General features: G+C 38.6%; 2 protein-coding genes across 5 annotated transcripts in view; both read left to right on the top strand.

Moving 5' to 3' along the window:
* The window catches only part of CENPH (centromere protein H), a 25,513-nt gene extending 23,020 nt beyond the window's left edge, over window positions 1-2,493 (top strand). For 3 of the 4 annotated variants that reach the window (XM_023729570.1, XM_023729573.1, XM_023729572.1), the window contains one exon: window positions 1,998-2,493. In XM_023729570.1, coding sequence (XP_023585338.1) covers window positions 1,998-2,090 — 93 coding nt within the window. In that variant the 3' untranslated portion in view covers window positions 2,091-2,493. The remainder of the gene's footprint in view (window positions 1-1,997) is intronic. The other variant, XM_023729571.1, reaches the window with a different exon arrangement.
* A 5,230-nt stretch (window positions 2,494-7,723) lies between these two features.
* On the top strand, window positions 7,724-20,927 carry KGD4 (alpha-ketoglutarate dehydrogenase subunit 4). The gene is made up of 4 exons (XM_004374524.2): window positions 7,724-7,849; window positions 14,871-14,934; window positions 16,575-16,762; window positions 20,663-20,927. Exons 1-4 carry the CDS (start codon window positions 7,808-7,810, stop codon window positions 20,678-20,680), a joined length of 312 nt encoding a protein of 103 aa, XP_004374581.1. The 5' UTR covers window positions 7,724-7,807; the 3' UTR covers window positions 20,681-20,927.
* The last annotated feature ends 4,821 nt before the right edge of the window (window positions 20,928-25,748 follow it).

Raw genomic sequence — 25,748 nt, 5'->3', positions numbered from 1 at the left:
GAGATTGTTAACCATTGTCATAGGGCAACATGTGTAGTAACTGTTAAATGAGAAACTATTTTGTTCTGTAAGCCTTCATCTTGAGTGAGAATAACAGCACAATTGGAAGAGTGTAGTCAATGTCACTGAACTGTGCATGTAGAAATTTTTGAAACGGTGTATCTTTGGCTATGTGTATTTTCACCAAAACTAAAGGTTGAGAAGTTAGAGGGTTGACATGTTGTGGGGTTGTTAACCAATGTTATAAAACAATATGTATACTACTGTTTCATGAGAAACTACTTGTTCTGTAAGCCTTCACCTAAAGTACAATTAAAAAAAAAAAAAATGAGTATTATTAAAAGCTAAAATTATTGTTTTCCACAATAGAAATGTAAAATGAACTCTGAACTATAACTACAGTCTTTTCTTCTAGAATTAAAAAAAAAAAAAAAATTGCCATTAAGTCAATTTTGACTCATAACTATCCATAGAAACTGATGAAGCATAAAAAATTATTGTAAATATTTAAATATTACCTAGCATTATGAGGGTCAAGGCTGAAGCCTTACTAATAGTGGAAATGAAGACACACGAGTTTATTACCGTTTTCTCATGATCACAGAGCTACACATCTAGTAAACGTTCAATAAATACCTGATGAGATCAGTAAAAGAGGTTTCTTTAAATCTTAAATTTTTTTTATAATTTACTTTTTTTGTTGTTGAGAATATACACAGCAAAACATATACCAATTTAACAGTTTATACATGTACAATTCAGTTACATTGATTACATTCTTCTAGTTGTGCAGCCATTGTCACCTTCCTTCTCTGAGTTGTTCCTCCACATCAACATAAACTCACTGCCCCCATAAGTTTCCTATCTAATCTTTTGAGTTGCTGTTGTCAGTTTGATCCCATATAGACCGATCTTAAAAGAGCTCAGTGCTACACCCTTCAGCCAAAGATTAGACAGGCCCATAAAACAAAACAAGACTAAATGGGCACACCAGCCGGGGCAAGGACGAGAAGACAGGAGGGTCCGGAAGAGCTGGTAATGGGGAACCCAAGATTGAGAAGGGGAGACTGTTGACATGTTGTGAGGGTGGCAACCAGTGTCACAGAACAGTATGTGTATTAATTGTTTAATGAGAAATTAACTCACTCTGTAAACCCTCATCTAAAATACAATTAATAAAAAAAGCTCAATGCTCAAGGCAGACATTATTTACTAGTCAAGCTAAGCTACTGATTACTTTTAAGATGACTTTAGAAGATATTTTTGATTTAAGGTTTAAAGATTATCTCAGGGCAGTAGTTTCAGGAGTTCATCAACCTCCATGGATCCAGAAATTCAGGATCCGTGGAATTTTAAATTCTGTTTTCCATTTTCCCCCTTTTGATTCTTCTATAGAATCTTTGATCAAAATGTTCAGTAATGGTAGCCAGACACCATCCAGTTCTTCTGGTCTCATGGCAAAGAAGGCAGTTGTTCATGGAGGCAATTAGCCACACATTTCATTTCCTCCTCCTGTTCCTGACTCTCCTTCCTCTTGCTCCAGACAACTAGAGACCAATTGTTGTGTCTTGATGGCTGCTTGCAAGCTTTTAAGACCCCAGGCACTGCTCAATGAACTAGGAGGTAGAACAGCAACACTAAACACATTTGTTATTAGGCTAAGTAACTGGGATGTCCCATGCAACCATGACCTTGATCTTCCAAGCCAAGAAACCAAATCCCATGAGGTATTTGGTTATACATGAGAAGCCTCAGCAGCTACTTTTTTTTGTCATTGTTTTAAATACATTTATTACACAACTTTTGCCAACCCAGCTTTTTACAGTTGTACAACTTACTGACAGCAATTGCATTAATCAGCTATGCAATCCTACCTTTAATCAACACAATTTTTCCATCACCATAAACTGAAATTCTGTGAAAGAGGTTTTTTTTAAATCATTGTTAAATTTTTTAAAGTACTTACAACTTAATTTTTTTTTTTTTTTTAATTACAGAACCTCCTTTTGGGGAGTAAAGCCAACTGGGCGGAGAATCCTGCCTTAAAGAAAACTGTTCTGCAGCTTGAGAAGAATCTCACCATGATCTAATAAGACTTCTATTTTAGCATTTTTTTAGAATCATTGATATGTCATTTAAATAGCAAATTTCAAGTGAAATTGAAATGTATTTTCAATGTTTTTGGAATTGTTCTGTACTGCATCTTTTTTTTTTTTTTAATCTTGAATTATCACTATAACATGGAACCTGTTGTTCTAAGGATAATTAAAGTGAATGACATACTCTAAAACGAATCTGAAAATTTTTGCCTTGTAAGAGTCCTGAAAGACGTCTGGTCCAGCTTTCCACTGAATGTGGAAATTTTTCCTACAGCATTTCTTGCAGTCTCAACTCTTATTTGGAATACTTCTGTGCATTTGTTTGTCAAGCAAAAATATTAGAAAAGCACATTCAAAGTGTTAACAGTTGTGGTTATTTGTGGTGGGATTATGAGTAAGTTTTTAAAATTTTTATATTTAACATGCATTACTTTTGATTTGCATTTCCCTGATGACTAATGATGTTCAGTGTCTTTTTATGTATATTGACCATTTGTATAGCTTTCTTAGAGAAATGTCTGTTCAGATCCTGCACCCATTTTCATTAGGTTGTCTTTTTCTAATTGAGTCATGTCTTAGTTATCTAGTGCTGCTATAACAGAAATATCACAAATGGATGGATTTAACAAACAAATTTATTCTCTCATAGTCTAGGAGGCTAGCAGTCTGAATTCAGGGCGCCAGTTCCTATCAGGTCAGGGGGAAGGTCCTTGTCATCAATCTTCACCTGGTCTAGGAGCTTCTCAGTGCAGGGACCCTGGGTCCAAAGGACATGCTTTGCTCCTGGCTCTTCTTGCTTGGTAGCAATGGGGTCCCTCTCCTCTCTGCTCACTTCTCTCTCTTATATCTCAAAAGAGATTGACTCAAGATACAACCTAATCTTGTAGATTGTGTCCTTCCTTATTAACATAACTGCCTCTAATCCTGCCTCATTAACATCATAGAGATTAGGATTTGTAACACATAGATAATTACATCAGATCACAAAATGGAAGACAACCACACAATACTGGGAATCATGGCCTAGCCAAGTTGACACACATTTTCTTGGGGGACACAATTTAATCCACAACAAGTCGTAAGAGTTCTTTATATATTCTATATATTAGACCCTTATCAAATATATGATTTGTGAATATTTTTTCCCATTCTTTGAGTTGTCTTTTCACTTTCTCAGTGGTATCTTTTGAAGTAGAACAGTTTTCAGTTTTGTTGAACCAACTGATTTTTGACAAAGGTGCAAAAGTAGTTCAATGGAGTAAGCATAGCCTTTGCAACAAATGGTGCTGGAGCAAGTGGGCACCCTTAGGCAAAAAAATGAACCTCCAGCTAGGTCTTACACCTTATACAAAAATCAACTCAAAATGGATCATAGACTTAAAAGATTTAAGACTATAAAACTTTTAGGAAAAACATAGGTGCAAATCTTCAGGAAAATTTTTGGCTGAGCAAAGAGCTCTTTGATTTAACACCTTTCTGCCCATTGCCTCACTGCCAAGCCAATGTCGTATATTCTAGGTTTTTGTTTTGGCAGTATCCCACTTGCAATACTGATTTCTTTATTAGGATAATTAACTCTACCTGCTACAACAAACGACCCCAAGAAACCTCAGTTTAACACAATAAAGGTTTATTTTTCATTTATGCAAAATCCTATGCAGTTTGAGCAACTCCGTTCCATCTTGAAGCTATACCATTTGGAGCCCACCACTTCCAAAGTCACTGCAACACGGGAAGAGAGAGAGAGAGAAGGTCATGACTCTTAACTACCTCAGCCTGTAAGTATCACTTTTGTTCAGGATCCACTGGCCAGAATTAGTCACATGATCTTACAACCTAACTTCAGTTGAGGTTGGGAATATTTGTTGAGCAAGCACTAACAATCTCTTGCACCCTCAAGTGTCCTCTTTATTTATGCAGATACAATCAAATACAAATTTATTGTCTTATTTTTACCCTTTTCTTAAAGAAAATGTAGCAAATTGTTATGGACTGAATTGTGTCCCCCTAAGACATGTGTTGGAATCCTAAAGATCTTGTCTGCTAACCAGAAGGTCTACAGTTTGAGTCTACCAGCCACTTGTCCTGGGAAACCCTATGAGGCCATTCTATTCTGTCCTGTAGGGTCACTATGAGTTAGAATCCACTGGACGGCAACGGGTTTGGTTTAGTTTGGTTTTATACTTGTGGACGTAATCCCTTTTGGGAATAGGATTTTCTTTGTTATGTTAATGAGGCCATATCATTGTACAGTACATCCTAAACCTAATCCCTCCTGAGTGATTTAAGGAGCACCATACACACAGAGTGAAGAGAGCACAAACAGGGAAAGATAGATGCTATGTGAAAATCACCAAGGAACTGAGGAAGGCTGGGGTTACAGAAGTTGAGACAAGTATCTTCCCCAAGCTAACAGAGAGTAAGGCTTCCCCTAGAGCTGGTGCCCTGAATTCAGACTTCTAGCCTCCTGAACTGTGAGAAAATCAATTTTGTTCTTTAAAACCACTGACTTATGGTATTTGTTACAGCAGCACTAAGAAACTAAGACATGCTATATACATTCTTCCACACCTTGCTTTTTTCACTTAACCTCTATCCAGGAGTGTTTTCTGCATCATACAGAGAGAGCTTCCTCATTCTTTGTTTTGTTTTGTTTTATATAGTTACATAGTATTACATTGTGTGGATATAATATGGTTTATTTAGCTATTCTCTTTGTAGCCAGTCTCTTTATGAAAACTTGAAGTTTCCAATTTTTTTGGTAATACAAACTGTGTCAGTAAATAATCTTGTACCTATGTCATTTCAAACGTGTGCAGGTATATCTGTAGGATAAATTCCCAGAAGTATGATTGCCAGGTAAAGGGTAAATCATTAGTAAGTGTACATTTAAAAATCACCAGTTGCCTTCCATTGCGTTTGTACCATCTTTACTCTCACCAACAGTGTATGTGAGTGCCTCTTTCCCCATAGTTTCCCCCACAGAGCATGTTGTCCTAGTTAATGTATTTTTGCCAATTTGATGGATGAAAATGTTTCAGTGTAATTTTTCTTACAATGAGTAAGGGTGAATGTCTTAATATTTTTAAGGGCCATTTGTATTTCTTTTTCTGTGAACTGTCTGTTCATGTCCTTTGTCCACTTTTATCAGTCTAATTTTAGAATATGTGCTGCTAAAACAAGCTTTGAAAGCATTTTCAAAGACATATGGAAGCAGAATGGCCCGTATCTGGGGTCAGTAATTTGTATTTCTTTAAAGCTGTCCCGATTTGTATCATCAAAACAGATCGGTCACTCTAAATATTTACAATAGCCTAAGACTACCTTGAGGAGCCCTGGTGGCACAGTGGTTAAGCTCTTGGCTGCTAACCAAATTGCCAGTTGCTGCCATATGGGGATATGACTCAGCACTGCCAGTGCCTCTGATTTTTCAGAAGAGGAAGTGGTAATTCACATGCAAAATTTAGTCATTATTTAGCTCCCCCTCACACCAGAGCCCTGGTGGCACAGTGGTTAAGAGCTCAGCTGCTAACCAAAAGGTCAGCAGTTCAAATCCACCAGCGGCTCCTTGGAAACCCTTTGGCAGTTCTGCTCTGTCCTATAGGGTCGCTATGAGTTGGAATCAACTTGACGGCAATGGGGTTCTTTTTCACACCAAAGCAAAACCAAACAGAAACCACTTCTGGATCTGGCTCATGAATCACTGGTTTAAAACGTCTGATTTAGAGCAAAAGCAAAAAAGTCAAACCCTTTGCTGTCAAGTTAATTCTGACTCATAGCGACCCCATGTGTTAGAGGAGAACTACTCCATAGGGTTTTCAGCAGTCTGCTCATTTTACCCATAGAGAAATAAGACGCAGGGGAGTGAGATGACCTGCTCAAGGTCATACCAGTAGCTGGTGAAAGAGTCAAGATTACAACTCAGTTTTCCAGATTCCTAACTCAGTTGTTTTTACTATACCATATTGCCTTAAGAGAAATAGTCTTAGAAAGAGTCAAACTAAAGACAGCCTGATAAGGAATCTTTTCATTCCCCTCCGGTGCTCATCCCCCAGGGTTTTAATGATTAACCACCAAGTATCCATATGGAATAGAAGCCTTGGTGGCACAGTGGTTAAAATGCTCATCTGCTAACTAAGTTTGGCAGTTCAAACCCACCAGCTGCTCTGTGGGAGAAAGGTGTGGTAGTCGGCTTCCATAAAGATTTACAGACTTGGAAACCCTATGCGGCAGTTCCACTCTGCCCTATAGAGTTTCTGTGAGTTGGAATCGACGCAGTGTGTTTGGTTTTTTTTTTTTCAAGGCTACATTACCAATGTACCCTGGGTAGTGCAAACTATTAAGTGATAGACTACTAACAGAGAGATTGGCAGTTAGAATGCACTCAGAGGCACCTGGGAAGACTAGCCTGGCTCAGTTAGCTTTGATGGCAGCAACAACAACGTAACCTACAAAGTTATGTTAAATGGTCACAATATATTATATATTAAAAATTGTAACAATATAAACAATATTTAACATGTTGTTATTGTGTGCCTTCATAGTGACCCTATAGGACAGAGTAGAAGTGCCCATTAGGGTTTCCTAGGCAGTAAATCTTGACATTCTCCACTTGAAGCAGTTTGAACCTCGACCTTTTGATTAGCAGCCAAGCGCTTAACTATTGCACCACCAGTGTTTCTCATAGTTACCATAGGAAGTTAATATATAATTTTGGGGAATTATATGGGTAGCTTATGTTTCAAAATCCAACTTTTTAAAAAACTTTGACTTTTGAATTCTCTCAAACTTTAAGTAGAGGCAACAGTTCAATATCAGGAGTAAAGGTGGTAGAGAATACAAACAAGTCGAAATTAGGTACAGTGAAACCTGTGAGAGCTGGAACTCGAATGAACTGCCTTGTTTTTCTGGGTATGCAAGTTTTTCTGCCTTTGACAGGGTGCTTACTATCTCTCTCTATTAGAATCCTACCTCAGTTTTGAGTTTTCCTTCTCTGACAGAATTCCACCTTACAGGGGTTCTGGCTTTTGCAGGTTTTACTGTAATACCAATAAGGGAACGTGAAAACTAAACCCATTGCTGTTGAGTCAATTCCAACTCGCTGTGATCCTGCAGGACAGAAGAGAACTGCCCCATAGGCTGTCAATCTTTATGAAAGCAGGCTGCCACATCTTTCTCCCCCAGAGTTGATGGTGGGTGCAAACCACTGACCTTTGGGCTAGCAGCAGAGCTCTTAGCCACTGCATCACTAGGGCTCCTAGGGAATTTGAGGTGGCCCTATATTGACCCAGAATTTACAGTTTTTTTCTCAGCTTGTCATAACTCACATTTTAACAAGATTATTCGTTTTAGGAAGCCACAAGAGCTTGTATTACTTACTTGGTTGCAGATTGAATTTTGGACTATACCGAAATTGTAAACTGGCTATCTGTATAGGACATGGTCCTAGATCACTCACAAGCCGATGAACAGAAAGAGCAAAATAAACCCGACGTCTTACAGTTTCACTAGCAAAAAAGAAACAATAGTGAAACACGTGGGTCAGGGGAAGAGGGGCGGGGCGAGGTCAGGCGGGAGGGGTGGTGGAAGATCCAGCGCCTGCTCGCTCCTCCCCGTGACGTCATACGCAGGTCCCGCCCTCAGCTGTCCGCGACTCCTAATCGCTGTGGCTCACGAGCGCCCCGGAAGCTACCCCTATTCGAGGGGTCATGATGGGCAGCAAAGTGGCGTCCGCCAGCAGGGTCGTTCAGGTAAAGAGCTTGGGCGACTTTCCGCACCGTGTTTTGTAGGGATGGTGCTGACTATAGCAACGGCGCTGGGGAGGAAAGGCTACGGAGGAGGCTGCGCGGTGATCGCAGCCTTGAGCAGGGCCGGCGGCGGTGCCCAAGGGTGTGTGTGTGACAATTGGACCTTTGAGCCCGTTGGGCTGGGCAGTGAGCCGGGGTCCGGAGCTGAGGGCTCGAGCCCCGCCGCAGAGTGCGGCATCTGGGCAGGTAGGCACAGAGTTGCTCTGGGGTTCTTGGACTCTCCTCCGCTGGGACCTTGTTAGCCCCTTCAGCGACTGAGGGCGGGCTAGGCTGCGGTGCAATAGCCTGGCCAATCGCCGTGTAGTATTGTCTGTGATGTCCCGGTTCAGCCAATCGGAAGGAAGGAGGTAGCGGAGAGGGAAAGGAAGGGAACCCTGTCTCTAACCTAGTGTCCCTTCAAGGACTTGGGCATAGACTGAGAACTGGCACCGCGGGCTGCGTTCTCGCCCGGGGACAATTCTCCCCAAGCTCTCCAAGCGTCTGGCTACAGGCCGGATGGGGAAAATAGAAAAAAAGATATTATTTTACCTGTAGTTTATGTTTTAGTGTTGGTTTTCCAAGCCTTTGTTTTCTGAGTTTAGATAGGCAGCTAGAGGAACTTTGTTAATCTGCACATGAGTTACTAACTCCTGACAGTTTTTGCTTCTCCAGCTGTGGTCCTTAGCTTAAATAACAGGTAAACTTGATATACAGATGGACACACCCTCCACTTTTGTGGTTGGTTCATCACAATCTTTTTTTTAATCCTGAAAACGTATTGTTTCATGATTAACTTTTAGTTTGATGTGACAGGTGCACTTCCTTTTGCACAACTTTATGTTTTAAAATCCTTTTCCTGAAGTTGTCTGTCTAAATGATAATCCTAGATCCCAGTCTTTGATCCCATTGCAACAAATGATTCTCATTTATTCATTTCAGTGGCTAGTTATTGGGCATTTACTAATTAAAGATTCTGTGAAGTCAGGGAGAACATATCTCTAATATGTACATCTGAAAAAGGACTGGTATCCATAATACATAGCCCTAGTGGCTCAGTGGTTAAGAATTCCGCTGTTCGAATCCACCTGCCGCTCCTTAGAAACCCTCGGGGCAGTTCTGCTTTATACTATCGAGTCGTTACGAGTTGGAATCAACTCCACGGCAACAGATTTTTGGTTACCCATAATACATAACTCAATTTAGAAATGGGTAAAAGATTTGAATGGGTAATGCACAAAATATCTAACGGCAACAAGCCTGTGAAAAAGCGCTCAACATAATTACTCATCAGGAAAATGCAAATTAAAACCAGGAGCTACTACCACACACTCACCAAAATGATTAAAATTTAAAGGACTGACAATAACAAGTGGGGATGAGAATATGAAGCACCTGAAACCATATGAAACACCATACATTGCTGGTGGGAGTATAAAATGGTATAGCCACTTTGGAAAACTGTCACTCTCTAATATAAAGTTTCCCATTCAACAATTTATACACAGCTTGTTTCTTGACATTGGTTACAAACCCCTGGATGTGCCAGCACTCTCCCTCCTTCCTCCCTGAGTTCCCCATGTCCATTCATGCAGCTTTCTTGCCCCTACCATTCTGAAATTTGCTTTCAGGCAAATGCTGCCTTTTAGGTTTCGTATAGTTCATTTTTCTGAGGTGTACATTTCTCACTGGTCTGTCTACTATATGGCTATAATGTGATCTCCAGGAGTGATTTCAGTTCCAAGTTTGGGGTGACTAAGGGCCATGGTCTTGGGGGGTCAACCAGTCTCTGTCAGACCAGTAAGTCTGGTCTTATTGATAAGTCTGAATTTTGTTCTACATTTCTCTCCCACTCTGTCCATGACCTACTATTGTGGTCCTGATGACCCAGTAATTCTACTCTTAGTTTTATACCCAAGAGAAATGAGTGCATCTACCCACAAAAAGACTTGTATAAGAATGTTCATAGCAGCTTTATTCATAATAGCCTGCAAACCAGAAACTATCCAAATGTTCATTAGCAGGATAAACAAATTGTGGTAGAGTCATAAAATAGAATAGCACACAGCAATAATAAAGGAAAAACTACTGCTATATCAAAAAAAAAAAAAAAAACCTAATGCAAATAGGAATGGTCTATGCCCTTCTAACAGGGGAGCAAAGACCTTTTCTCAAATATTCATAATACAAAGCAGTGTTTGCTAATATTATTTAATAATTACATATAACATTAGCAAAGTTTACTGAGTACTTCTGCATCAGGCTTATCCTCAGTGCCAGGACTATAGTGCCAATAAGACCGACATGCTGCCTCCATAGAGCTTCGAATCTGGATGTTGATCATACCCTGAAGAAAGAGTAGTTAATTCAACAGAGTAGCACAAACTCATGGGAAATCCAAAGCATGATCTCAGAACATTCAGTATAGAAATTTGGCGGGACTACGGAGTATTACACACAAGTAATTTTAGAAAAGGAAGTTAAAGGTATTAATTAAATGCCTGCTGAATGCCAAGCACTATAGATTTGATATGTTTGGGCTGGTATGAGAGCAGAAAGGTAATTGTTTATCATTTAGGCAACAGTTTGGCTGTATCAGCTATGAAGTTGTCAAGGACTTCCTTTTACTTGGATCCACAGTTTTGCTTGGATCCACAATCAACGCCCATGGAAACAGCAGCCAAGAAATCAAATGATGTATTGCATTGGGCAAATCTGCTGCAAAAGACCTCTTTAAAGTGTTAACAAGCAAAGATGTCACTTTGATAACTAAGGTGCGCCTGACCCAAGCCATGGAATTTTCAGTAGCCTCATATGCATGCAAAAGCTAGACAGTGAATATGAAAGACTGAAGAGGAATTGATGCCTTTGAATTATGTTGGTGAAGAATATTGAATATACCATGGACGGCCAGAAGAACGAACAAATCTGTCTTGGAGGAAATACAGCCAGAATGATCCTTAAAAGTGAGGATGGCAAGATTTCATCTCAGGTTCTTTGGACATGTTATCAGGAGTGAGCAGTCCCTGGAGGGCATCATGCTTGGTAGAGGGTCATCGAAAAAGAGGAAAACCCTCGATGAGATGGATTGACACAGTGGCTGCAACAGTGGGCTCAAACATAGCAACAATTGTGAGGATAGCACAGGACCAGGCAGTGTTTCATTCTGTGGTACCTAAGGTCACTACAAGTCGGAACCAACTCGACGATACCTAATAAACAAAAAACATGTCAGCCACAGGGGGAGAAGATGGGTTATTGGATTAATTTAGAGTTTGGGATTTCTGGCTGAGGTGAAAGTAAGGGTGCTGGTAAGAGAAGGGTTGAATGGACCCTGGGTCCCAGGCTGGATAAGAAAGGAAGGCAGGAATAATCAAGGAAATGAAGGGCTTGATGAAACTAATTGCAGGAAGTAATTGAGGGAAGAAGAGGTTATAGCTGGGGTTAGATTTAAGGTTAAGATTTTAGGGATGGTACAGTTTTGAACTCAGTGAAAAATTAGAAGAAACTTTCAGAAGTGTACAGTAAACTAGAAGGAACATAGGGTAATAAATATGTACCTCAGAAATTATGAGAAAGAAAATAAACCAACCAAAACCAAACCCATTGCCATCGAGTCAATTCCGATTCATAGCAGACCTACAGGACAGAGTAGAACTGCCCCACAGAGTTTCCAAGGAGTGACTGGTGGATTCAAACTGCCAACCTTTTGGTTACTAGCCTGAGCTCTTAACCACTGTGCCACTAGTGCTCCGATAAAATAGTGGATCGAAAAATGAAAACAGAACCACAGAGTAACGAAGAGATAAAAGATTCAGAGAAAGTGATAGAAGTAGATGACAGACAAGAAGATTCAACTTGTGTATAAGTACCCATTGCCATCCAGTCAATTCCAACTCATAGCAACCCTATAGGACAGAGGAGAACAGCCCCATAGGCTTTCCAAGGCTGTAATCTTTACCGTTGTAGACTGCCACATCTTTCCCCCGCTGTGGGTTTGAACCACTGACCTTTCAGTTAGCAGCCAAGCTCTTAGCCGCTGTGCCACCAGGGCTCTTTTGTATAATAAGTAGTCTCTGAAAAAGAAAAAGCAAATAGGACAAATTCCAAAACTTGTAATTTAATAAACCTTTTCTGATATAATAGAAGACTTGAACCTACACCTTGTATTGGGAAAATTCACTCAGTATGGTTGACCAGTGGGTATATTCTAGTAAAATCATTAGATTTTAAAGAAAAAAAATAACAAGACAAAAGGGAAAGAAAAGTCTTAAAGAGTTTTCAACAATACTACTTCATAAAAGAAACACATCAATAACATTTAAGGTATTTAAGCAAAGAAAATCTGAAACAAGGATTTTATATCTAGCTATACTGACCTTTAACATAAAGGCCACAAACTCTTCACTAACTCTGAATATTGTTCCCAGGAGCCCTTCCTACTAGATTTTGTAATCAGAGAAAATGTCTTAGAGAGAAATGACATTTGAGCTGTGTTTTAAAGGGTAAGTATTCAGGTGAAGGGGTAGACATGAGAGTAGGGGGGTTGGAGGGGAGATTTCTTGGCAGAAGACATAAGTTGTAGATGTCATGGGGATGAGAATGGCATGATAAATTTGGAAAACGAAAAACACTTCAGAATACGTGGAGTAAACATTATATAAGAGAGTGGTGGGAAATGAGGCTGGAGAAGTAGAAAGAGGTCAGATCACAATGGGTCTTGTGAGTGCCGAGTAAGTCTTTGAACTTTATCCTGAAAGCTGTTGAAAATTTTCTAATAGGGGAGTGACAGCTAGGATGGAACATTCTTTCAAGAAGTTTGGCTATGGAAGAGAAGCAACAGTTAACTAGAGGAAGAGAGTTGTTTTGTTTTGTTTTGTTTTGAATGTGGAAGACTTTAGCATGCTTTTATGCTGAGGGAGATGACTGCCGTATCTATATTCCATCATTTTCCAACATCAGTGGAATTATGGTGGTGCATTTTCAGGCCAGCCCCAACAAGCCTATTTACTTTGTGCCCATATAAAATGTATAATGTGTATATGTAGAAATATATGGCAGATAAACACACACACACCTCAGTTTCTTCAGTTACACAGCAATTTATAGATTAGTTAGAAATAGTACTTGGTTTATGAGATTCTTAGCATTGTATATTCAGGGGATTTCACACTGATGGATCCATTTAAGGTTCTCTGTAGCATTATTGTGGAGCGCTGGTGGTGCAGTGGTTAAGATCACAGCTGCTAACCAAAAGGTTGGCAGTTCGAATCCACTGCTGCTCCTTGGAAACCCTGTGGGGCAGTCCTACTCTGTCCTATGGGTCGCTGAGTTGGAATCAACTTAGTGGCAACGGGTTTGGTTTTTGGGTTTGGTAGCATTATTGGAGACCTGGTTGCACAGTGGTTAAGAGCTCGGCTGCTAACCAAAAGGTCTGCAGCTCGAATCCACCAGCCACTCCTTGGAAACCCTATAGGGCAGTTCTACTCTATCTATAGGCTTGCTATGAGTTTGGTTTGGTATAGCATTGTTAAGGAGCCCTGGTGGCGCAGTGGTTAAGCACTTGGCTGCTAACCGAAACGTTGGCAGTTTGAACCAGCCACTCCTCAGGAGAAAGATGTGGCAGTCTATTTCCATAAAGATTACAACCTTAGAAACCCTATGGGGCAGTTCTGTAGGGTTGCTATGAATCAGACTTGACTCAACGACAATTGGGGTTACAGCATTGTTAAAGGTCCCTGAGTAGCTCAGAAGGTTAGCACTTGACTATTAACCTAAAGGTTGGCAGTTCAAACCCACCCAGAGGCATCACAGAAGAAAGGCCTGACGATCTGCTTCTGTTAATATTACAGTCAATAAAACCCTATGGAGCACTGGGTCAACATGAGTCAGAATCAACTCGACGGCAATGGGTTTGGTTTTGGTTTTGATAGCTTTATCTCCACCACCCATCTGTCACTTTGTCATTCTGTGGTGGCTTGTGTGCTGCTATGATGCTGGAAGTTACACCACTGGTATTTCAAATACCAGCAGGGTCACCCATGGTGGGCAAATTTCAGTAGTTTCCAGACTAAGACAGACTAGGAAGAAAGGCCTGGCAATCTACTTCTGAAAATTAGCCAATGAAAACCAACCCTATGGATCACAAGATAATATTATCTGATATACTGCTGAAAGATGAGTCCCCTAGGTTGGAAGGCACTTAAAATACAGTAGCTGCAACAATGGGCCCAAGCACAAAGATGGTGCAGGACTGGGTAACATTTCATTCTGTTGTACGTGGGGTAGCCATGAGCCAAAGTTGACTCAACAGCAACTAACAACAACATAGCATTATCTGGATTTTTAGGGATAAAAATATTAATACTCTTCAAATATCTGTTATAAAAAACATTCTACATTCTAAAAATACCTGTCTCTATGGGTATAGGAAAAAGACTAAAATAAAGAATAAAAGGCTATCAAATGTTTTAACAGTCTGGTTTATATGGGTGTTGGGATTACAGTGTTTATTTTCTTCTTTGTGCTTTTCTGCATTTTCTTCCTATTTTTTTTACACAAAATGTGTTACTTTTGTAGTCAGGAAAAAAGGGTTTTTTTATTACCTGAATTTCAATATGATTGTTTGCTTTTTATCTTGTTCTAAACTGTTAGATATTGATTTAACACAGTAGGGAAAAAACACTTGATATAATTCATACAATATGAAATTTTTGCCATCCTGATAGGGTTGTTTTGAAGTCAGTTGATAGTACAGTAAAATATCTTTTGTACAGTTATTATGAACAACAGAAAAACAAGTTAATAATTCACAGACCAGCTTTCTAGGTTTCGAAGAATAAAATTTATAGTTCCTATCCAATATTAAAGTATTTCATTTTAGCAAAGGTATCCTATTTATGAGGTTCAGTAAATCACTTCTTTTACAGTTACTATTAGGTTATTTTAATGCTTTATCTTTTTTTCATGCATTTTATTTTTCCTTTAGGTAGTAAAGCCACATACGCCATTAATAAGGTTCCCTGACAGAACTGACAACCCTAAACCCAATGGTAAGTTATACTTTAGATTTTTTTCAAAAATGTGTATGTGCATATTTACACATATTTTACTACAGGCAATATCTCTCATTTTATAATCAGGTATTGTAGCTTAAATCAAAATAGTATCTTAGGTAGCATGCAAATAGAAATGAACTTTTTATTACCTCCATTTTAAAAAAGTAGTGACTCAACAGATGTCTGAATTTTTAATGATACTAAGTGTATAGGGGAACTGTCTTAGTTTGCCAGTGCTGCCATAACAAAAATACAAGTGGGTGGCTTTAATGAGCAGAAATGCATTCTCTCACAGTTTAGGAGGCTAGAAGTCCAAATTAAGGGCAACAGCTCTAGGGAAGGCTCTCTGTCCTCCCTGGGGGAAAATTCTTGGCTCAGCTTATCTATTGTTCTTCTCCATGTTCCTTGGAGATCTCCACGTGGCATCTATCTTTCCCCTGCTCTTGTTTGTTTTCTTCTGTGCCTAATCTGCTCTTTCATTTTTCAAAAGTGATTGGTTTAAAACATACCCTACATTGATATGGCCTCATTAACAGAAAACAGAAAACCCTATTCCCAAATGGGATCTCATCCACAGATCTGGGGGTTAGGATTTACAACACATATTTTGGGGGGAGGGGACAAATTCCATCTGTAACAGGAACTTTTGTCCAATGTTTCTTTTCTCTACAAGAGTCTCCTTTGCTCACACGTGCAGAGGTCATGAGGAATAATAACTGTTCCTGTGTTTCTCTACCAGCCAATCTTCTTCTCTTTCATTCACTAATTCATCTTTTCATTCGAACGATAAGTATTTCTGGATTGCCTTAAAAATCAAACCCATTGCCGTCATGTTAGTTCCAACTCATAGTGACCCTACAGGACAGAGCAGAACTGCCCCATAGGGTTTCCAAGGAGTGGCTGGTGGATTTGAACTGCTGACTTTTTGGTTAGCAGCCTGAGCTCTTTTAACCACTGCACCACGAGGGCCCCTCGATTACCTTAGTCCTTAGCAATTATTGATTATAAAGTATTTGAACTATAAATTAACGGGAGAAGTTTCTGGAAGGGTTCTGTTTTTATCTGACCCATCGTTTTTATCAGATCCTCTGTCGCTCTCTTTATTATAAGATACTTGATCTTTGAGGAGAGTTTTGACAAATTGTATAGGGATACATTTTAATTTATTGTAACTACTACTGAAGAATTAAGACATAAGTGATGAACAAGTATTAAGGTATTGAGAGAACTGTTCTCATCTACATTTACCAACCTTCTTATTCCCCATTGTAAGGTATTACCTGCAAACTCTTATACGTGTTGGTCTGTGAGGGCTTATATGACAAAAACTTAAGTAATGTGGGTTGCCCATAATGGGTACCCCACTAAATAGAAATTTTGTTATTCTACAGACTTGTGCAATTTAGTAATTCACTTACTTAAAACTACCTCTGTTTTAAAATGAACTTTTTATGAAATTATGTATTTTATGTATTTTTATGTAACTCAGTCACCCAACTGAGTTACTCTGAAATATTTACCTCTAATACTGACTTATAATTCAGGAATGACTTGACTGTTCAGTAGCAGATAAACAAAATAGTATTTTAAGACACTCAAACAATATCTGAGCGTGTTATTATTTTTTATTTCAGTATCAGAAGCTTTGAGATCAGTGGGAATACCATCACACTCTTCTGCAGTGTCACAGCATTCTAAGGGAAGTAAATCACCAGATTTGCTGATGCATCAAGGTCCACCAGACACTGCAGAAATAATAAAAACATTACCTCAGAAATACAGAAGGAAACCTGTGTCCCAAGAGGAAATTGAATTTATTCAAGTATGTTGTTGATCTTTATCACAGGACTGTGCAAAATACCGTAACATATTTGACTTCTGGAGTTTCATTTGCCGATTAATATACTCTTCCCATTGTCGTCAAAGTGTGGCTATAGTAAGACAGAGATAGATAGGCCAAGACTGTGAAATAGACACAGTCAGAGCCCTCGTAAATGTGTATGAAGGAATAAATCTGTACGAGTGTATCCAGGCAAGGGATATAAATTTATAAATTTCAAAACTGGAGGCCAAGAAATATTAGTAATTATTAGATTGGCATTCAGAAGCTATTGAGCCGAGGTTGTAAACTGGCAGGCCAGATTCAGCCTCAAGAGCTTAAAAAAACCTGAGTAATTGTCAGCATTTAAAAATGCGGAGAACTAGCATAAAAATAAGGATTTCTGCCTTCTAGAAAAGTCAGAAGATCTGACAGCACTAGGCCAATGATTCCCCTTGCCAGCAATCAGCTGAAGCTGAGTGGTGGGTGCCCCTTTTAGAGACGGCCATGTACTCTTTTGTTTACTCCCTCTTCCCCAACCTACCCAGTCACCTTTGCTCATTTGTTACCTTCCTAGCCCCTTCAGGCACGTGAATTTCTTACTTCTTGCCTACAGAGCTATATTCATTGTCTGTATACAAGAAAATAAGGTTGAAATAAATTCACTGTCTTAAAAAATAAAGGCTATGCAATCTCCAAGGAGATGGATAGGCAACAGCATTAAAAATGCATTTTGAATTAGGCATACTCCTGTTCATCCTCATTCGTTCAATTAACAGACATTTATTGACTGCATACTGTGTGCTAAGCACTGTTAGGAATTCTGAAGGTAACAAGCAATCCAAGATGCTTACTCTAAAGCAGTCAAAAATCTAGTGGGCCTCTTATATTCCACTGAGGGCAAAACCGGTGACGAGGCATCTCTGATTATGAACCTGGAAGTGCAAATGTGAAGGCAGTGTTGAAGAGTGAGGGAACCATAGCTGTAAATATGTCGCGTTACTCTTTGGGAGAACCAAGAGCTAAAGCTGAGATTACATAAATTTGTGTGTGTGCGTGTACTGTGCAGTTTTAAAGCACATATATGCACAAGGAATTCAGAAAGGGTTAGATAAGCCTAGGTGTAAAATTACAGGTGTATGTCAGGCTGAAAACGTGTGTTTATAAGTTGTTGTTAGGTGCCTTTGAGTCAATTCCAACTCAGAGTCATCCTATATGTCACAGCAGAACTGCCCCAGAGGGTCTCCTAGGCTGTAATGTTTACGGGAGGAGATTGCCAGGTTTTTTCTCCCACAGAGACCCTCTGGTGGGCTCAAACCGCTGACCTTTCGGTTAGCAGCTGATCATTTAACCACTGTGCCACCGGGGTTCCTTGTGTGTATAAGAGAAGGAGAAAATGATTAGTAATGAGGGTCTGGATTGAGGTATGTACAATAAATACATGATCGCTCAGGAAGGGGTTGCAGATGATGGATGGTAACCGGGTGGGAACGTAAACCTCTAAGGCAGTAAACCTCTAACTGAATTCTATTGGTATACTAAAAAAACAAACAAACCTGTTGCCATCGAATCGATTCTGACTCATGGCAACCCTATAGATTTCTACTAATTTATAAGTAGTGGGCTAGGTACTATAGAGGATACAAAAGAGAATAAGATGTGGTGACTCACCTCAAAGAGTTGAGGATTAAGATGGGACAAAAAGATAGACCAAAAATACTTAATAGAAGGCAACAGAAGAGGTATATGTAATTAATTGTCAAAAGTGATACTGACAGTAAATGCTCTGAGTTTTAAGGGGATAACTATAGATGTTAATAGAATTTGTATTAATAAAAGAGAGATCTGACTTAAGTTCTATTTGGATAGAATACGTATTATCCTTTTCTTTAATGCTGGAATTTTAAAAAACAATGAGCACCTATCACTTTTGTAATGGGGGAAGAAAGTTAAATATATATCTCAACAAGAAAATATTTTTTAAGTGGTAGAATTCAGTTGGGCTGAAGACTCCTAAATGTATATTTCAAACTCTAAAAACTCTAATATTTTTGGAAGAAGGAAATAGGCAAACAAGAAAAACTATCATTTGCTCCTTTTTTAGAAGAAAAAAAAAAACTTTCATAAGTAACATGTAATATAAATACAACTAGGGCCTTGGGCTTGTTCAGCTTTTATAAGAAGATATTTTTAAAAAATTTTAGCTACAGCCATTTACTTGTAAATAATTGGACACTAATTATAGCTGCATCGTATCAGTGCATTAAACTGTAGAGCCCTACTTCTTGGGACTTTAGTTTTGTAGGAAACTTCATTTTTTCCCCCAAAACATTCAAAAATCCAAGTTTTCCCACTCATTTAGACTGACCTCTATCCATCAACTGGAGCCCTGGTTAAGAGCTCAACTGCTGACCAAAAGGTCGGCAGTTTGAGTCCACCAGCCACTCCTTGGAAACCCTATGGGGCAGTTCTACTCTGTCCTGTAGGGTCACTATGAGTTGGAATTGACTCTACGGCAGCAGGTTTGGTTTGACACACAGAAAAAAAGCCGTTTCACTTCAGAGTAACTTTGATGAAGCAGTACAAATTATTGATTTTACTAAATTTCAATCATTGAGTACATGTCTTTGTATGTATATAGCATTTCTGCTACATACCAAAGTATGATAGTAGTCTCAAGGTAAAGCACTTGATGGAGTTGCAAGCTGAATTAGCTGCTTTTTTCATAGAACATCTTTACTTCAAATAAAGACTGACAAACTATACCTCTTCAGTCTTGGGTATTGGCAGATGTTTCCTTAAAATTATGAATAAATTAAATCTGTCACTTCAAGGAAACCAAATCACAGTGAAAAGTGCCAGTGATAAAATTTCAGCTTTCTAGCAAAAATTACAATTTTGGTACTTTAAAATCCATTGGTGCAGCACAGATCTATGGATTGTAATGGATCCAAGGAAAGTTCTTTAAAATAGTTTGATTTCTACAGTGCAACTAATATTTAATAACCTACAAGTGTTCATGTGTGATGTAGTTATCAAACAAAGAATGCCCGTAATTATTTGGAAAGTCTACTAAAACTACATGTCTATCTGAGGCCAGATATTCTTCACGTACTTTAACCACAACAACGCATTGCAACAGGTTGCATGTAGAATCATATATGAAAATCCTGCTGTCTTCTATTAAGGCAGATATTCAAGAGATTTAAAAAAAAAGTTAAACTCATTATATCTTTTTGTTTTGGAAAATACAATGATCTTTTGTAAAAATATATTAATTACGTTAATTTATGTTAATAGGTTTATTATTGTTATTCGTAAATGGATTAATAAATATTTTAAAATTTCTTAATTTCTAATGTGGTACATAAGGAGCCCTGGTGGCGCAAATGGTTACGCATTTGGCTGCTAACCAAAAGGCTGACAGTTCGAACCGACCCAGCAGCTCTGCAGGAGAAAGACCTGGCAATCTGCTTCCATAAAGATTATAGCCAAGAAAACTCTATGGGGCAGTTCTACTCTGTCACATGGGGTTGCTGTGAGTTGGAATCAAATCAATGGCACTGAACAACAACAGTATGGTACATATCAATAGATATTACCACATTTTAAAAAAAAAAAAAAAAGTTCTTTGGGATCCTCAATAATTTTTCAGAGTGTAAAGGGGTTCTGAGACCAAGAAATCTGAGAACCATTGATCTAAATCAACCTTAAGTTCCTTCCAGATCTGAAGTTACGTTTACAACAAGTGCTGCAAGTGCCCCAAAACTATGAAAAACCTAAAATTGTTTTTTAAAAAACTAAAGATTTGCTTAAAACTGTAAACATTTCTTTAGTGGCCAGGAAAACATTTCCTGTATAAATTTAACACCTAATCTCATTGCTTTATTTTTTCCTTTTCAGCGTGGAGGTCCAGAATAATCACTGACAATGTGGCTGCTGTTTGTCATCAGACAAAAAAAGTTATCTTTGCAATAAAGGACTTCCAAAATGACAACTGAGAAATTGTACATTAAACAACTTTAATGAAATATTCTGTAAAATACAAAAGGTAGAAAATTTAGATGGACACTTATATATCCTAATTTATGTATCTGGGTCAGCTTCTCCACAAGCTTACCCAGTCATTTATGTACTTTATACTTATTAAAGTATACATTTTTAAATGTTAGCCTATTAATTTCCTCTTGATTATCAAGTATTACCAGTGTTGAACTATTAAAAGCACACAATGTCTAGTAAACTTTCAGATGTTTCCTATAATTTCACATTTCTTCTGGTTTCTGTTTAGAGATGGAAAGAATTTATCAGGCAAGATTGCTGCTTTAGGGAAGTAATCTTCCTGAAATTGGATGAGGATCAGTGAAATAATACTCCATTATATTGTTTTTAATCCTGTAACATTTTTCATTCACGAAGTTACTGGAATATAGCTAACTTAATAAGTGTATCATACTCTAAAGGATAAGAACATAGCCAAGGTAAAACAGGTGACTTTTTGGTATTGAGACTGGAACTAACACAAAAGATTATTTGTAACCTATGTTCAGAAGAAATGTCAAAGAGTGTAAAATGGAAAATAAATCACAAGTCCAATATGAATACAGCATAGGAATAAATGTTTGACTAGAAATTCTAATTTATTATGTTTTGAGGGCTGTTAACAAGTCTCGGTCTTTGGTTTATTTTACTGTCTCGATGTGATCATGTATGCAAATCCTGATAACCATTAACTTTCTTGAACTTTTCTGAAAGCCTCATAAAATCAACCTAAATATTTCTTATTTAAGGCAATCTGTGAAAATTTAATAAGGTCTTCCTGTGCCAAGGGTATGTACTGTGAAAGTAAAGCCTCAAAAAGCTAAATAAATTTTCTTCCATACATTTGATAATTTTTAGAATATGCCTTAAAGAAGTCAATAGTAAGGGTAGCTCATGAGCAGCAGACGAAGTAGAATTGTTGTTGAATACATTTCTGTATTCTGTGGGTTAATCTATACTTTCCTGTACTATGCCAGCGTTGAACTGCCACTGGAGTAAATTCTGTATTGTGGCCCACTTGTAAATGTTGCCCAACTCAAATATTAGGTAAGGATTTGATGCTTGCAATGTGTTGATATATAAATTGTTATGGTGACTCATGAAAAATACATGGTTCATAATTCCTTTTTTTTTATTATTTAATGTTTTGGAAAAACATTTTTTTCTAACTAGCATTATTTTCTTCTGTCAAACATAAATAACTCAGAACTCCATTAACAGACTGCTACGCAGGTTTAATCGACAACTTTAAAGGTGGGCAGCATGTCATTACTGAGTAAGTCAGTGCTCTAAGATTTTCAGGGTACTTATGTATCATTTCATAAGGAACTCTGAACAAAAATTTTGATTAGTTGAAGATTACATCAGAATACATAAATCTTATAAGAGAACAGTATGTGCTCAAACATTATCAAAGCTTAAATAGGAACCTTACTAAGACAATCACAAGATCAGTGAGCCACAGTTGTAAGACTTCTGGAGTCTTGGAAACAGGACATGTTCATTAATCTTCCATGCTTTCTGAAAGAATAATTTTCAAGTGTTTCAGTGAGCCTGATCACCTAAATACAGTTATGTGAAACTCGACAAGCTGCTTCTAAAAGTTACAGTTCAAGGCATAACTATAAGTTTTAAGATATATATATTATATATATCTATAATTATACAACAAATAGGTTTTTAACATTTAATAAGATAACCTTTAGTGTCATGGGCAAGAGACCTCTCTGTTTTCATAAAGCAAAACTTATAATTTTATTTCATACCCCTTAGCTTTTTAATTTCAGTAAAAGGAAGCCCAGGACCATTTTTTTGTTTTTTGAGATCTAGTATTTGATCCTGTAGATAGAAAGTGAGTGAACTTAAAACAATAATAATCACTGTCTTGGTTACCAAGTGCTGCTGTAACACAAATACCACAGATGGGTGGCTTTAAAGAACAGAATTTTATTTTCTCACAGTTCTGGAAGCTAAAAGTCCAAATCAGGATCTCAGCTGTGTCAATTCCTTCTCTGAGCTCTCAATTTCTGGTGTCTACCAGCAATAGCATTCCTTGGTGTTTGTCTTCCCTGTGTGTGTCTGTGTGTTCTATTCTGGTCTTTTTATAACTCGGAAGTGATTAGGTTTAGGATCCACCCTATATTGGCATGACCCCATTTAACAAGCCCATTTCCAAACAAGGTCTTATCTACAGATACAGTGGTTAGGATTTCAACATATATTTGGGTGGGACACAATTCAATTCCTAGCATACTTCTGACCCAGAGAAATACAAGAGCAGTTTGGCTGGACAGTTCTATTTTAGTGTCTCATGAGGTTGCAATCAGATGCCACAAGGGGCTGCAGTCATATGAAGGCTTGACTGGGGCTAGACGATAAACGCCCAAGGTGGCTCAGTCATATGGCTGGCAAGTTGGTGCTGGCTGTTGGCAGGAAGCATCAGTTCGTCTCCATATAGGCCTCTCCACAGGACTGAGTGAATTCATGATATGGTGGCTAGCTTCCCCCAGAGCAAATGATCCAAGCATGCAAGGTAGAAGCAGCAATGCCTTTTATGACCCAGCCTCCAAAGTCACACAAAGTCACTTCTGCCACATTCCACTGGTCACACAGAGCAGCCTGTTTTGCTGTGGGAGAAGACTACACGCATGCATCAATACCAGAAGGCAAAGGTTACCAGAGGCCATCTTGGAAGCTGGCTACTACAGAACGTGTGAAAGTGCTTTGTAAACTGCAAAATGATATACAAATGCTGAATAGTATTTTTATATATAATGACCACATTACCCCAGAATATCATCTAAACGCTGCCTTTCTTATCCTATCGAAAATGTCCCAAAATAGGGATTTATTTAGCAGCATGGTACAATGCTGCTCAAGCCTCACAAGTGCACTATCAAATTTAGCTCATTATTTAGCTTATTTCTGCTACAAGTTAGATTACTGTTACAGTGATGTCTGTCAGAAGGAACTTTGACTTAGCCATGTGACATCATGCATCATTGGTATAACTTGCCATAAGTAAGAGAGTTAACAGTGTTAAAGTCGGTATGTCTTCTGTCATATGAGAATTATGCCTGACTGCATCAGCTAACTAAAGACCCAAGTAGTGACAAAGGGCTGAAAGGTGACCAGTAACAGTAATGGCCAAAATAAACTGAGCACTCAGCTGTCACATACTAAGGGCTTTTATAAGTGTGAACTCATTTAAGTCTTGCAGCAACTCTATGAGCCAGTCCTACTACAGAGAAGAAAACTAGGCACGGAAAGGTTTAGTAATTTGCCCAAGTCATACATCTAGCGATTGAATACTGGTGAGGACAGTATTCAAATTGCAATCAGTCTGGTTTCAGAGTAAGCCTCTACACTATACTACCTTGACTACAAGATTACCCTTGGTAATTCTGCAGCCTTCTTCAACACATCTGAAAATCTAGATTAACTCCTACAAACATCAAATGCAAAGAAAGGGGAGGAAACACTTCCATCTTTCTAGCTGCTCAAGCTCAAAACCTTCAAATCAATTTTTTCCCCTACAAACAATATCCAGTCTGTCTATAAATCTTACTAGCTAAAAACCAAACCAGCCATCTCTAACAGACCTTTTTAAAATTAATACTTTTTTTTTATTGTTCAAACTATACACAGCAATACACCAATTCAACAATTTCTACATCTACAATTCAGTGGCAATGACTACATTCTTCAAGTTGTGCAACCATTCTCACCCTCCTTTTCCAAATTGTTCCTCCCCCCATTGACATGAAGTCACTGCTCCCTAAGCCTCCTATTTAACCTTCTGAGTTGCTGTTGTCAATCTGATCCCACAGAGAGAGTTCTTTAAAAGAGCACAATGCTAAAGGCAGACATTCTTTACTAAGTAGGCTAACTGCTGTTTGGTTTGAAGAAAACTTCAGGGGATTATGATTTAAGGTTTAAAGGTTATCTCAAGACAATAGTTTCAAAGGGTTCACCCAGCCTCAGTGGCCCAGAAAGTCTGGATTCCATGAGAATTTGAAATTCTCTAACACACCTTCTTCGTTCCTTGCCCCTCTAAATCTAGTCTCTCACAACAACCAGAGTAAACCTTTTAAAACAAGTCAGATCATAACACTTATCTACTCAAAATCCTCCAGTGGCTTTTCAGTGATGTCTTTCCTCAATCACACTATTTGAAATACCACTCCCTTTATTATCTCTATAGCACTTATCACTATGTGTCTTTACATATTTTACTTATCTGCTTCTCCCACTGCAATGCAGGGATTTTAGTCTGGTTTGTTCCTTGCTGATTTCTCAACGTCCACACCAGTGCCTGGCACATAGCAAGCACTCAATTACATATTATTTCAATGAATTAATGTGTTGAGTTTATTTTGTTGGTTTATATGAAAATTGATGAGAATCTAGAAGCTGAGTACTGATCACAGCTAACAGAGCACTTAAATGTCTAAGCTTTCTGCATGGTTCATTTAATTCTCGCCATCCTATGCTGTAGTCTATTACGATTTCCATTTTATGGGGCAGAGAATTGAGGACCACAGCACGTTTGAATGGAGTTGAGTTTTTAGGCCTGCTTTATAAACGAACTGGGCTAAGAATGCCTCTTGACCAGCCCTTAAGAATACGGGACTCGGTTAAGTGACCTGAGATCGCGGAGCTTGGCGTCCATAGCAACCTTGGCGAGGACGTGCTTGATCAAGAACTAGATACAAAGCGATGATCAAGGAAAAGGACAAGCCTCCCACATTCACACACACCTACCAAATCCCGAACTGAGAACACCAAATCAGAACGCCGGCCTGTCTCCAGTAGTGAAGAAAAGACCCAAATTAAGACAGCAAAAGGGTGACGCAGACAGCCACCACCGGAAACACTCCTTTTCCGGAACCGGGTGTAGACTACGTAACGAGGCGGGGGCGGTACAGACAAGCCAATCAGCCGGGTC

The sequence above is a fragment of the Trichechus manatus genome, unplaced genomic scaffold (genome assembly GCF_000243295.1).
Source record: "Trichechus manatus latirostris isolate Lorelei unplaced genomic scaffold, TriManLat1.0 scaffold00029, whole genome shotgun sequence".
Lineage (NCBI taxonomy): Eukaryota > Metazoa > Chordata > Mammalia > Sirenia > Trichechidae > Trichechus > Trichechus manatus.
Note: the sequence above shows the minus strand (reverse complement) of the source record. Positions and strands in the feature narration are given on the sequence as shown.

What these genes read in the sequence shown, in the direction of transcription:
- KGD4 (XM_004374524.2), top strand. Translation starts at nt 7,808, where the DNA reads ATGATGGGCAGCAAAGTGGCGTCCGCCAGCAGGGTCGTTCAG. An exon ending in CCGCCAGCAGGGTCGTTCAG is followed by an intron (nt 7,850 to 14,870) that starts GTAAAGAGCTTG and finishes TTTTTCCTTTAG; the next exon opens with GTAGTAAAGCCACATACGCC. An exon ending in TGACAACCCTAAACCCAATG is followed by an intron (nt 14,935 to 16,574) that starts GTAAGTTATACT and finishes TTTTTATTTCAG; the next exon opens with TATCAGAAGCTTTGAGATCA.